At 36.4% G+C, this 14,635-nt stretch overlaps 4 protein-coding genes across 5 annotated transcripts in view; all 4 read right to left on the bottom strand.

The window, feature by feature from the left end:
- LOC124184988 (fasciculation and elongation protein zeta-2-like) overlaps nucleotides 1-14,635 on the bottom strand; it is a 296,636-nt gene that overhangs the window by 26,583 nt on the left and 255,418 nt on the right. The window lies entirely within an intron of this gene.
- LOC124184899 (nuclear factor related to kappa-B-binding protein-like) lies at nucleotides 79-7,878 on the bottom strand. The gene is made up of 15 exons (XM_046575077.1): nucleotides 7,279-7,878; nucleotides 6,886-7,118; nucleotides 6,535-6,797; nucleotides 6,040-6,398; nucleotides 5,545-5,897; nucleotides 5,187-5,313; nucleotides 4,998-5,113; nucleotides 4,733-4,921; nucleotides 4,350-4,568; nucleotides 3,823-4,184; nucleotides 3,402-3,734; nucleotides 3,015-3,198; nucleotides 2,035-2,875; nucleotides 1,495-1,806; nucleotides 79-1,343 (listed from the first exon to the last, which is right to left on the bottom strand). Exons 1-15 carry the CDS (start codon nucleotides 7,480-7,482, stop codon nucleotides 894-896), a joined length of 4,545 nt encoding a protein of 1,514 aa, XP_046431033.1. The 5' UTR covers nucleotides 7,483-7,878; the 3' UTR covers nucleotides 79-893.
- LOC124184958 (26S proteasome non-ATPase regulatory subunit 8) lies at nucleotides 8,469-9,901 on the bottom strand. Its single transcript, XM_046575235.1, has 3 exons — nucleotides 9,754-9,901; nucleotides 9,414-9,486; nucleotides 8,469-9,185 (listed from the first exon to the last, which is right to left on the bottom strand). Exons 1-3 carry the CDS (start codon nucleotides 9,859-9,861, stop codon nucleotides 8,566-8,568), a joined length of 801 nt encoding a protein of 266 aa, XP_046431191.1. The 5' UTR covers nucleotides 9,862-9,901; the 3' UTR covers nucleotides 8,469-8,565.
- The window catches only part of LOC124184948, a 51,099-nt gene continuing 46,691 nt past the window's right edge, over nucleotides 10,228-14,635 (bottom strand). For both annotated transcript variants that reach the window (XM_046575213.1, XM_046575214.1), the window contains exon 2: nucleotides 10,228-13,258. In XM_046575213.1, the coding sequence (XP_046431169.1) occupies nucleotides 12,327-13,258 (932 nt within the window). In that variant the 3' untranslated portion in view covers nucleotides 10,228-12,326. The remainder of the gene's footprint in view (nucleotides 13,259-14,635) is intronic.

Raw genomic sequence — 14,635 nt, 5'->3', positions numbered from 1 at the left:
CAACACACATTTTTGTTTGTGTACAAATAGTCTGATCGATGTAATCATTACAAAAAGTTTGCACCTTTTTTCTGGAAATACAGTTAAACAACTTCTAGAGACCTGAATTTGAAATAATTTAATTGGAAAAAGATCAGAAGTAATCATTTGGGCATTAAAGAAACTGACTTGCAGTCTCATTGCAACTTTCAAAATGACAAGGAGTGGTTGTTTTTTCACGCTTTTTTGCCAAAGTATAATGCAAAATTTTAATCAACATAATCTATGATCTCATTGACCATAATAATATTAGCAAGGCTGTTCTCAACTCAGTAGTTTGCTTCAAACAAGTTTTGCTACTGTAAAAACAATTGAAAATGAAGCTGTTTATCCATTTAGCCCACAGATCTATAATGCCAGATTTTTTTGCAACAAGCTATGAAAGTAACAAATTTATCCGATTTCATTCTAAGGGAAGTAGTTTATTTTCAAGTGAATCGTTTCAATGAGGAGATTTTATACGATATGTACACAGTTTAAGTTTTCACCTATGAAATCATAGGAATTATTAAACTTTCAAATACTCACAAGTCAAAACCGTAGGTACCACAATACTTTTTAAATAAGTTTAATTTACGTACAAATATTAAAATCATCGATCTGATTGTTAATCGTTTCAATTATTGAATTCTGGACAACAGTTCAGCCGACCTAATTGTTGAATAGAATTGGTATAAGTGTAGGTAATGACAGAAACGTACATACACGTACGCATATACCTATTTGCAATCTGGGATCGTAAATTAGTTATATAATCTATAACATTCCCGTTTCGGCAATTACCTTCAACATCATTTGTTATTATTTTCTACTATACTTACTAATAACGTAAAGACAATAAATAAAAATCAAGCCTATTCTTGACGGGGCGTGACATATGGATTTCGCGTTGCTGGTAACGATTGTTGCTGTTGTTGCTGTTGTTGCTGCTGTAGCTGTGACTGCTGTTGTGGTTGTTGATTCGCAGTGGTAGTTTGTACAGAAGGGGCAATAACGCGCGCATAAACCGCTCCAGTCTTTAAACCAGCAGGTGCTGGTATGACCTTCAAACCATGCAGCGTTTTTATGTTAAGCAATTGGCTCGGCAAAATAATAGGTTGTTGCTGTTGTTGTTGTTGTTTGCTTAACACCACACCGGTTGTTCCACCTGCAACACTGACGCCTTTACTACTACTGGCCAACATTATTGGTTTCCCAGCAAGTTGAGCAGCCACCATTCGTACTGTTTGAGGTTGCTGCTGCTGTTGTTGCTGTGAGCTAACAGTCACTTTTGATTGGGCTGCTGTTGCAGCCTGCGACACAACCTAAAAATAATTACATCTGCGTTGAATTTTTTCATACGGTAATTTAATTCTAGAGCAAAATCAGATATGGTGATTATGACCTCGTAAGAGACCACAATATGTTTGACTTCTACTAACAATCAAATGATACTCAATTTACAGTGGTACTAACCTGATATTGTGCTTGTATCATTTGTTTTCCTTGTTTGTTAACTTGACTTAAAGGGCTTGTGTGAGTTGTCGCTGTAGCGAGCTTTAATCCTTTTTGAGCTAATAAACTTTCGACAGAGATTAATTGACCACCACCCGCGCTAGTTAGAACCTTGGCTAATATCTTTTGCTGTTGTTGTTGCTGATGTGGAGATTGTTGTATTTGCACAGCAATTGGTTTACCACCAATTTGGGCAATTATACGCTGCATACCAGAAGACTGTTGTTGTTGCTGTTGACTATTAACAAGGCGCTGCTGAAGTTGTTGCTGTTGCTGAAATCATATAATAATCACAAGGATAAAAACCAAATAATTTATTGAGTGGAATTTCATCTCAATAATGAGATTATAATTAAGTATAGAGCCATACAAATATTTGATTTTAGTTATACGATCCTCAACAACTCGCATCTTTGCCATTGATCTGACAGTGCAGTTTACTAAAAACTATGACCACATTTTCTTCCTTTGTACTTTCAGCTAATATCAGCGATTATTTACCTTCAATTGTTGCTGTTGCAACTGCTGTTGAGTTGTTGTTGTTGGAGATGCGGATTGTTTAATAAATATTGTCTGTCCCTGTAACCCATGGCTTGTCAGGAGTGATTTGATTTGACCAGAACTAACCAGTTTTATCTGTGAAGCAAGTAAAGTTTTTCCTGGTAAAACATGTTGCTGTTGTTGCTGTTGCTGTTGTTGCAGTTGTTGCTGCTGTGGTTGTGCTACTTGTTGCTGCTGTTGTACGATCGGTTGTTGCTGTTGCGTTTGCTGCTGTTGTTGTTGTTGTTGCAGTTGTAATTGCTGCTGTTGTTTAACAGCTTGCAAAATACTTTTTCCTGTTTGATTCGAAATGGATGTCTGTTGCTGCAACTGTTGAGCGATTTTTGTACCTGATAATATGGTTGTTATATTCGAAGTTGTTGTGGTGTTCGTACTGGTCAACGCAGGTGAATTAGTAGAGGTTTGAGAATGAAGAACGGAATGCCCAGAAAGACGAATTGTTTGTAGACCAGCTGAGGTAGATACTTGAATTTGGTGATGTGGGAAGTGTTGATTTGACTGCAACAAACTCTGAGAAGCATTTGTTGTATGACTTTTAGGCACATTAATGGATTTCCCTGTAACAACTTTTTTGATCTGCTGTTGTACATTAAGTTGCGGTTTTACTTCGACAGTAACTAATTTTTCTCTTTCTATTGGAGGGTCTGAGGTATTTATGGTTGAAGATACAACGGCTGGCGCAGTAGTTGTACTCAATGAAGAAGGTACAGCAGTAGCAATTACAGGTACAGGCTGGTCACTCGATTCAATGATCAATTCCTCAGCTTTACGATTCTCTTTTCTGTAATGTTAATATGAAATTAGAAAATGTCAAAAACAGGTGAAATTGTAACGTTAAAAAAAAAATTACAGCAGTTATTTTCACAATTTTCAACAAGACATAACTGTAGATGGGATTTAAAATGTTTTCCAATATTTACCTGGCAATACTGGGCTGTGGGACCAATGTCTTTTTTTCTCTTTTCGGAGTTGTTTCCTTACTTGTAGGCAGTTCCTTATTTCCATTAACAGGTTTAGTGATTGGATTGGCGGACTTATTACGAGATGCTCCACCAATATTTTTTTTATTCTTCGCCACACCTTGCAATTGTTGATGGTACATTTCTGTTTGCAAAGATTAAAATTTAACTATTATCCAGGAGGTTTTCCATGCTACTATCAGCTATTGATGCAGCATGAAAAAGGATTATATCCTCTGTCAAAATTAAAATTTGAAGTCACAAATTGAAGCTTGAAAAAGTTGTCAATGTGGATAAAAGAATTTATTTACGGCAGAAATAAGCAACAAATATTGTATGGGTACAAACCAAATTCAGATTCAGATCTTGCTCGGTGTAGATAAAGCCACTCCTTACGTCTGGGGTAATATCTAACACAGGGATCTGCCTCATAATGAAGCCTGTCTAGAGCTCCTGACACAACGGAATGTAAATAACCCTCTTTATCGTGGCTGCCATCACCATTATCACCCTGATCTCTAATATATTGCGAATCTTTAAGCAACTGGCAGATGTCAGCACGAGTTCCTTCACCGTTGGGCAGTCTAGCTGTTGCATCTCTGACTAGTGCAAGGATCGTCACAAAATTTGGTCTATCTGCTACCAATAGTGAGTGCCCCCGAGGTTTGTTCAGTCCAGAAGCTAAAATGGTACATGTTGGGATTACATTCTTGTAAAATGAAATTCAAAAGTCAATTTCTATTGACTGTCAACTCGTTATATCTCGTACCGACATTATGTTGATAAATTCCCTTTACTGGGCCAACAACAGAGGCATAACCATGCATCCTATATGTGAATGCCTTGTGTGGAGTTGCATAGCGCAATTGTTCTTGTCTTCTGAACTCTTCCCGTTCCTCAACCGTAGAAGCACGGACCTTCCACTCTGTTGGCCATAGAGCTCTTGGTGGCTCCCACTCACCCATTGTACCCATTAATCCATCCCCACCTGCTGTAATTTCTACAGCAGGACTCGCACCCCTGCAGGTGTTACTACTGCTATTAGCAGACTGCTGTTGCTGTTGCTGTTGTTGTTGTTTAGCGACGATGTTAGCGCTGTTTACAGAATGCACTGGAGGTCCTAAAGAGTCTCTGAAAAAACGTTGATCAATGCAAATACTATTTAGTTGGGTAAAAATGATCTTCAAATTAATTTTCTGTAAAAGTGATGTCTCAAGTTCACCTTTCTATGAACATGATGTACGTAATAGATAGAGTAAATTTATTGTGTTCTTATTTTGAATAATTAATGTGTACCTATGAGTTAGGAAACGTCCACAGTAGGTTGCAAGCCGAGAGTCTGAATCTCTACCAGCTCCTATCCACGCGTATACGCCTCTTCCCTTGTTTTCTAAATAAGGTACCAGTTCTTGTTCTGTTTGATGATCTGTTTCTTGTAAAGAGTAGACTAACTCTCCGGCAAGAAATCCGAGAGCAAGAGGCACGAGGGAAGGCCAAGAAGGTGCTAATGAATACCTGTATGAAAACTCGATAGATGAGAACCATATTTTAAGACAAGTGAAAGTTGTACATCCACAGTTTGATAGTTACCGAAAAAAAATTTAGCACTCTGTATTATAAATAAAATTTAATATGAAATTTTTAGTCCCTTAATGTACTTTGATTGATTCATTACTGACCAGTCGTTGAGCGGAGAAATAGGGTTACCCTGCCATTGCGTTATTGCATCTCTCATCTCTGCAGTACTCATTCGATATTCTCCCTTTGAAACAAACGCATCTCTCAGGAGAGAAAAGAAGCATGAGTGAGTTTCTTGCATCAGATCACCCTCTCTCCCTTCTCCTTCTTGAGTTACATCGCTACCACACCTAGTAAATTAATCAATTAATCCCGTACTACCTCATGGAAGCAAACAATATTTAATCACTGTGATTTTATACTGACTTCACATCATCCAGAAGATCAATGCCATTATCCAACTGAATCGGTATTTGCATCATGTCGATGCTCTCTAAATCCAACTGTTTTTTGTCCTCCTCGTCATCATCTTCAGTTTCTCTCTATTACATAAAAAATATGTTGATAAAGTTCAAAAGTATCTGACATCCACAAAATAGGATTTTTTTTTGATACCTCATCACAAGCCTTATTGTTGACCTCAGTTTTGATCTCTGAATCATATTCGAAATCTTCGATCTCTGTCTTGACAACAGGGGTCGATGGTAATATTCCTCCACTTGAATTTGATAATCCCGGACTCCTGAAACGGAATCAGATGATGAAATGCAACTCTTTTTGATGTCAATTGAAATATGAGAGAAAATTGATTTTTGATGGTTTAGCAAATGAACATGACTTAACATTTGCCGATATGAAAGTAAATATTCATTACAAGTACAGTAGAATATTACATGATGGTTTCATATACGACGTGGGCAGTATTTTACATTGTAATCAAACATTAATTTACTTTTTTTATATGATTACTTACGAATTCGAAAATATTTTCTTTTTCCCTGATAATTGTGGTTCGTATGTGTCTATAGGCTCCATCTTAACGGCACTCAAAGGACCGCTTGAGTCTACTGCAGATATAATTTGGCGATGATCATTATCGATTGTGTGAGAATAATCACTGTTGTCACTTTCAGGTTTTACAGAACTGACATGAACAGATTTTGAGGTCAAAGGAGGACCAGAAGGCGGTTGTTCAAGTTTTATACGTTTTTTAACAACCACAGGACGAATAGCACTGTTTAATGATAGTTTATGTTTCTGCCCAATTTGGGCACGTCGTGACAATTCGGCCAAGGAAATCCCCTGAGTATTCAACTCTGGATGGTTCTGAAATGCGCATACATATATATATATATATATATAGATATACAAGTATGAAACCTACGTTCCCTTGTTCTAGGGCATTCAATAATCACGGTTATAACGAATAATGACAAGTCTATAAGGAAACTTCATTGCTTGAACGCACATCTCGTCTAGCACGTCGTTTTTTGTGGGCAGCTAGCATGGCCCGATATGCATCATCTGATTGTTCATAGCCAAGTAAGGACAAGCCTTGATTGTCCAAAGAGAGTCCGAACTTTGATTGGTGAAAAGTAGATGACACAGGTCGTACAGTGTCCTCATCAGGATTCAATTGAAGTGATTTAATAGGTATAGCTTGAAAAGCCATTGCTAAACGTTTTTTCTTTTTCTTAGTATGTAGCTGTTGTGAATAGCGCTCCTCATCCTCTGAAGAACTTTCGACAATAGCTCGCATATTCACTCCAAGTTCTGCTCTGAGAGCACTCAATTCTTCCAAGTACCGCTGTCTCGTGCGTTCTTCAACTGAAAGATAACTCATCACTTTAATTTACATTATCAAGCATAGGACCATCTTTGGTGTAATTAACGAGCGAAAAAATTTTTATTCACTCTCTTAAACTTTTAAATCTATTATCAATACGAAGCAAATATTCTTTACCCATAGCAGGTCTAGGCTTATTCCAGTGAAACTTTGATATCCGATTTGTTGGCTGACTGAAGCCTTGCTTATAAGCACTGGCCAATAAAGCTTCTCTGGATTTAAGCAACTGCCCAGCCAGCTCATAGGAACGTTTTCTTTCCTCGTAAAGCAATCGCCTCTGTTGTGCTTTTCGCACTAATTTACGCATTCTTCTTATATCAGGGCGGTAATGCCCCGCAGATACATGATTGTGGAATGCATCCAAGGCTGCAACGCCATATCTGAAGTAAACAAAATATTAGTATTTATAATAAAAGGCATTATTTTTTTTCAATTCAAATGTCTATAATACAATGAACTTTAAGTTACCTTGAATTTTCTCTATTGAAAAGCATACGCAAGGTTTTTTCACACTCAAGCTCCTGATCACAATCTTCAGGAAACGTTGGTAGAAACCGCAACAAGCATTCCTTGTCGCTTTCACTCAAACTGTCATTCCAAATTCTCGAATAGTCAAATAATTCTTGGAAGATAGTCAGATGCTCGCAGAGTCCTTGTGGCAATTTAACTCGCCTCCCCATAGCGACACACGTCTCCCATCGCTACGTAATTTATATGGAATGTTATTTTCATCACAGTAACACTTCATAATATTCATAATACATATATCCAAGCGTAAGACATCCTTTATACAGGTTGGCTAAAACTAACTTAGTCACGTGCTTAAAATTTGTCAAATGAGGTAAAAAAGCTTCAGCTTACTACAGCGTCTTCGGAGTTTTCATTGTCATCAGCTGAGGCCTGACTATCAGAGGCGCTGGTACATTGTTCATCTCCACTGTCATCTCTGGTGTCAACTGTGCTGCTACTGCTACTACTACTGCTGCTATTTGACCGTGTGGAATCCTCTTCCTCCTCTTCTTCCTCCTCCACAGATTCACCACCAGAGCATTCATCGATATCCATTACCACTGGAGTATCAAACGAAATGATAAGAGTTGTAGGCTAGCTTGACGCCTGAATTTATCACAAGTGATTATTGTCAACCGAGTTCACTGTACAGCACTAAACTTGACACAGATATATATTCTAGTCAAGATCCTCATAACTAGATACTGTGGACTTGACGGCAAGTCGTCACGAAATTATCAAACTTATTGTCATGGCGCAGATCGAGAACTCCGGCTAGAGGCAACAGCTCTCGATTTAAGCGACGACTTTCAGTGACGAGGGAAGAGGTTATCCGTACAACGATTACATAGAGCTTATGGATTTTTCCTACTCTCCATTCTCATTCATGTAATGTTTCATAAACAATGTTTAGAAGGGTAAACATTGATTGGTTGTTCTCATTTTGCCTTCCATATTTATTCTGGTCAGCCATTTTAATCAGGTAGCGCCACCTCGTGTGGAAATTAAACACCCAATATCTCCCAATGTCTCCGTAACATAACTTATCATCATCAGGGCCTCGCGACTGCTGGGAGCGTTCCGTTCGAATGTGTTTTATTCAACGGAATTTTAAATTTATCATAATTTTCCAAAATACTAAACTTGACAAGCCTTACGATTTATTTCTTGAAATGTGACATTTTTAGAATCATTACTATTCCTTCTTTGATTACAACAATATTTAAGCTTGTAAATTTTGTCGTGCCTCTACTGTTCTCCAAAAAAATGACAAAAAAAAAAATTAAGTTGTACTAAGAGATTTGAATCCACGTGACCACCTCTAAACGCTGGATTTATATTGAACATACTAGATCAGAATAATTTGCATTATGTATCATTTGAATGATTCAGAGCGTTATTTTTGAGAACTCGGGTCAAATTTGTTTCAACCTCCAGGAATATACTTTACGATAAAACTGAAATGTTTCATTGAAGTAATACTTATAGTCATATGCATAAAACTGTTCTTTTTTTAGTACCTTACAGATATGAGAAATCAGTTTTGGACATTTTTTTTATTCAATCTTAAATACAAATTTCAAGTATCGCATGTAAAGATTTTTTTTATAATTCTTATTATACTTCTTTATTAAAGATTTACACTATCATTTCTAACTCCCTTGCATAGTCTATTGCCAAAGTGGCCAAATCGGCACTAGGAATTGGTTCCTCAGATTTTTTCTCATTTGGTATTCCAAAATAAAAATAGCCATCTTTTCCTAAGTTCCAATTTTTTTTCGTGGCAAATGTTTTGATTTCTCTTTCTGTTGTGAGATTTAACATTCTCAAGGCATCTTTCACAGATATTTTATCGTATGCATTTTCCATACAGGCACCAATCTCATCCCGAATTGTATTTAATAAAATATCAATGAAGAAATTATACGACGCTGCAGGGACATTTCCTTTGGCGAGAAATATTTTGTTGTATGAACCCTCCATCAAATACTGTTCCAAGCTCAGAGGATGTCTTATATAAACATCTGATTGTATTTGATCGGACGGAAGTAATTCCAGCTCGGTGTGAAATTCGGCTACTCTGTTTTGAGACAACAGAAACAGAAGGTTTAACCCTAGAAGCTGATACTTGTACGCAGATTCCGGTAACTCCAACTTGTAATCAAAGTAATAACACTTCAATTGTGCCATGTAACGTTCAAACGATGGTATATCTTCCGTAGAGATACTCCATTGGACTCCGATCTCAAGTACATCACCTTTAATTTGAACCACACAAATTAATTTGTAGTAATTAAAGAGAATGATCTTCAAGATACATTTGAATGGTAAATATCTGGCTGAAGGAACATATATCTTTGTAACATGTATGTGAATTTGAATTTTCCAAAGTATTAGATGTAAAGAATTATGTATTTGACTATGAAAGGCAGATTTAAATCGTAACAATAAAGTAATCTCAACTTTTTGAATGAACAGTGGCTTACGAGCGATTAGAAGTTCCTTTTGCGAAGCGCTGCTATTTGATGTAGGTAAAAACATCAACTGTGTCAAGCCAATCTATTGAAAAAAAAGTTAAATTATTTAACAATTCAACATTATGATAGCATCATATAATAATAATAATCAGCAGTACTTGACAGGCTGAAACATGTCGTAGCATCAGATGTGCAAACGTTAATTCAGATTTTGCTAACAATACATTTGCAAATGTAAGTAAAGGAGGATGATTGTTCACTTTGACACATAGTGAAATAGGTTAGATCTACGCATCAACGCTACATGGATCATAAATGTAAATGTAAGTAACGCTAAAATAAGTTTTACCTTTAATTTGTTTAATATTTGGCCGCATTGTTGTAAATTACACGGTTTCTTTGTCCATTCGTTCTTTAAAGTTTGGTACAACGACACCACTTCCTTCAGAGCCGCCATCTTTCTACCGTTGAATTCGACCAGTGACTATATGATATTCAGAGACACATAGCGGTCGAAAGTTCGTGAATTACGTTGGACTTTTGGGTACAAGCACGAACCTAGCGGTAAAGTTTTCGTTCTCAGTTACTCGACGGATATGCTACAGGATAAAAAAACAACATGCTTACTGTTATTTACAGTAGAGTACGCTTAAGTTGCGGTGAGTGTGAATACAGGTGATGCAAAAAAAAAAACAACTCATATGTGTATATTGTGTTCATTCTCTTGTCGAGATTACTATTGCTACCTCGTTAAATTCCGGTCATGTAATAATGAGATTAATTATACATGCATACAAGTGATCAATTAACAACAAGGAGAAAATAATATTTTATAGATTTATTCGAATTTTTTTTCGTATAATTGGTAACTGATTTCATGTAACTAGACCTGTAACTTACACAACGTACGAAATTTTATACATAACTACTAAACATATGGGCTAATATATAGCTATTTACACAATATTGGGCCACTTTGTTAAATTTCTTTGCCATATTATGTTTTGTTTTGTTCGTATAATTTTACAAAATTTTTGTTCTTTTTTTTAAATTTGTAAAACATTCAGACGAAACTTGGCGTATCAAAGCCATGCTAACCACAGCCTGGGCACTAACTGGAAGCTTGGAAGTCTACTTTAGATACTGCTCACTTTGGTCAATGTCGAAATTTTCCGATAAATCGATAATGGAAAAAAACATTTATTCAACAGAACAAAATAATCAACAGCATATAACAATGTTGTTTTAAACGTTTCTAAATACGAGCCAAAATTTAACACCAAAAACTATTCTGTGCAATACAGCCAAAGCACTTCTTTAATTTTCTTCCTTTTTTGAAAGTCGATTTAGAATGGTAATATAAGCAGAAAATATTACGGCATATATTTATATTTTGTCTAGCTGTTCTTCTGCACCGAAATATTTAATGCAGGTAAAAACGGAAAGTTTAATAATAATAATAATAATAATAATAATAATAATAATATTGATAATCGTAATAGTAATAGCAGCAGCCGCAACTAACGTATGTGAAATTTTTTTGATATATGAATATGTATGTTGCAGTTGTACTGTACATCAACATTATCAGAAAACGGCCGCACATGTTCCTCTTTTTTTATAATTTGCAGTTCTTAAGTACAAAATTTTTAATATTAAATACAGGCGATACATTAAATCCGAATGTTTTTTTTTTTTGTTTTTTACGCGAGATAACAGAATGTCTATTCAGCTCTTAGTACTCAGCCGCATGCCATTATCAGATGATATTGGTATAAATAAACAGACAAGCAATTGTGGGTGCACGAAAAAAAAATAAAGAGAAAATACCAACCGGTAAATTAATTAAAAAAAAACGATCGATAATTTTGAATATATAATTCAATACTACACTTTCTAGAACAAACGAAAAAATTTTACATAAATTTCAAATACATTCTGGAAATAATTAATGAGTTAACGTTAAAATTAATGGAACAATACAGACAACAATATTAAAATATAATCCTAAGTCTATTAGATGGTATTGTTTAAAATAAATCGAAATATGTAAGAAGCGTTATATTTATTTATGTACAACGATTTCTCACCAAATCCGTCTTATATTCTTTCCTCATTCGTAAATTATTCCCATTCACTCACCAATATTTTAATATACATTTTGTATTTCAACATGATTTAAAAAAGTATTTTCGTTTGCTTTTTTTTTTTTTATTTTTGTGTATTTTTGTTTTCGTTTTGTTTTAATATATGTAATATATGTATATACAAACAATATGTGTAGGTACAGTATACACATGTACGATTGTTTATGCCAGAGACGTCATCTCGCAAAGAAATTACCATGCCAATGGACGGCATGAATTTAGTTTAAATAAAATAAAATAAAATAAATTTGCAAAAAAATCAAACGAACGAAAATTATAACGCAACCTACAAGTTTACGTCGTAGAAGTGTTTTTGTTTCCACTTTTTTTCATCTTCTCTTTGTGCGTGTTATGTACACTTCCCCATGTATAATATTATAGGTATGTAAAACAGATTGATCAAAAAAAAAAAGTCCAACTGATATATAGAGATAATGTAAGTAGCAATAACCGAATTGCCATTGCGAGAATATTTTAACCAGTTTCGAGTAAAGAATTGAAAAAAGAACGACTCAACAGAGGAAAAAACAAAAACAAAATGAACTACGATTGCACAGAGAAACTATACTCCTCATCGGAACAACAACCCCTTTTGTATAAACTTTGTATAGCATGTATACAGTTTGAATACAACTGTGATTATAATCATTATACTTATCATTGCATACAAATAAAAATTATACACGTATACATACACACACACACACACACACATATATATATATATATATGTATGTATGTATGTATTTGTATTTTAGGTATTGCGTTATTTTTCCTATGTTTCCAAGCCTGGTACGAGACTATGAAATGTTTGTATATCGTGGAAGGCTCGGCCGCAGGTTTGACTGTTGCTGCGTTCGAACTTTGACAAGTCGTAATGTTCGTCGAGGGATTGAAAGTCGATAAGTCGCTCTTCGAGGGTTTTCGTAGGTTCGGGGAACCTTGCGAATTCGGTGATCCTCTCGTCGTCGCATACGTCCTGACAGTCGATAACATCCATCATACAAGATTCCGTGGAGAATAATCGGCTGTCCGATGTCCTCAATGGATTCTCATTGCAGTTCAAAGAACTTTCGGCAATATCGTTTAGGAATTGACAACTGCTGTCAGACAAGCTTAGCCGGCTTTTGCTAGAGTTTAACGAGTCAATGTTAATGTTCAAACGGTTTTCAACACCATCCATGCCGTTATTAATCGAAAGATCGTTTATACTATCAATATCAGGTAACACGTCATCGATATGAGATAAGAGTCTAGGCGTCGGTGGTAGGATGTAAAAATCGCTAAAAACGTCGTCTGGGAAATCCAAATCGTCGTGGCGTTGTTTTTTCGGACTTGAATTGTGGCTAAGGGACATATCCACGTCGTCATCGCCCAAACGTTTCTTTTGCAGCAAATCATTGTCTATATTATCTACATTCATATTTCCACTCAGGCTATTTTCCTTCGATGAATCATCCAAGAAATTAACAGACACCCCGTAGCTCCTCGATTTCTCATCACGATTTTCCCTCTGCAATCTTCTGACTGCGTTATTGATCAATACAGATCGACAAAGACTCGCTTCCGGATCTTCTATACGTCGCAGTTTAGCAGCTGATATCTTCAACAAACGACGCCGTTCCTCACGAGCTCTATATTTCGCCGAAATCATCGTCGGCCGACTTCGCCGTATTACCAAATCTTCTTCAAGTCTCATTTTCACGCCTGTAACAAAAATAACAACACATCGTTAGTCGTGAATTTATTACATACACGTATTATATCGTTATGTATATATCTACAGGTATATCGGAATCTTATCTACAACAATAATCACGATATCTTTTATATGATATTCCTGCAAGTACGCGGGAAAGTTTCTATACATGATATGATGCAGCAACGTAAGAGCGAGGCCCTCTTAATTCCCTTTTTTTAAATTTTTTTGTTCAACGAGATTCAGTTCATTTGGCTCGTGGGGAGAAGGATGTGACGTCACGAGAAGTCGGAAGTGACTTCCCCACACGCACGCGGTATGCCCAAAAGTGTCTGACCCTCGTGCGTCGAAAATAGATCTCACGCGTATACTACCTACATATATGTGCGCGAGCAACGATAGAGAGAGCCGTAGGTACAGCTAGATGAAGTTTAAAAAAAAAAAAACGTTCGTTTCCTCCAAAATTACGAGATTGATACAATAATTGCAAATCGTATACGGAGGTGTATCGCCAAGTTCAATTATGTTTTGAGGGGAAGGAAACGAGATTAAAACTAAACCCAAGAAACTTTTGTATAATATATTGTCTTAATATTTCCTGTAAGTTTTTTTTCCCCTCTACTTCATCATCAAGCTACACGGAAATTTATACCCAAGTCTTTCTTAACGATGACGGAATTTCCACGATGACTGTAGTCGACATCGAAATACTATATACTGTCACATGTCACATGTCCGTACATTGTGAGTATTACACGCCAATTTATTTTTCTCTACAAACAGTAACTTCATCGTATACACGCTCTAAATAAATCGGAACAGAGGGACGAGTACTACTACTTTATCCTGCACGAGTTAAAATCGATTCAACAACGAAGCCAAGCGTCCTCGTCTCTACTAACCCCGAGGATTCAATCGATTTGTGTTCAGACTGTTAGGTATACACACGCGGTACTCGTACAATATGCGTTGGTATGGCGCTGTCACCGGGCCGCCGTTATACGTACATATATGCATATCCAACTGCACTCACACACGTATAGCAGTTATGTGACAACAGCGCAGCTACCGCGCTCGCACACACGCGAGCTACAAAATCATACATAACCCCCACAGAGCCGGTGTAAATCACCCGAAAACACTGGTTTTCTCCATCACCGAAGAGAAAATCCTGACCTACGTCGCGGCCGCCAGCGTTGCGTGGTGGGGAGGGGAACATTTGGTGGATCGGTAAAAATGCAACCTGCTGCACATTTTATTATTACACATACTGCGGGCGTTCGTGCACGGACAGATAAGAATTACCGCATTCAAAATACAAATTATACTATTATACAAGAGCTGATATTCACACTCCTTTACACAGGTACGTATCTATAATTGTA

Source organism: Neodiprion fabricii, chromosome 6 (genome assembly GCF_021155785.1).
Source record: "Neodiprion fabricii isolate iyNeoFabr1 chromosome 6, iyNeoFabr1.1, whole genome shotgun sequence".
Taxonomy (NCBI): Eukaryota; Metazoa; Arthropoda; class Insecta; order Hymenoptera; family Diprionidae; genus Neodiprion; species Neodiprion fabricii.
Note: the sequence above shows the minus strand (reverse complement) of the source record. Positions and strands in the feature narration are given on the sequence as shown.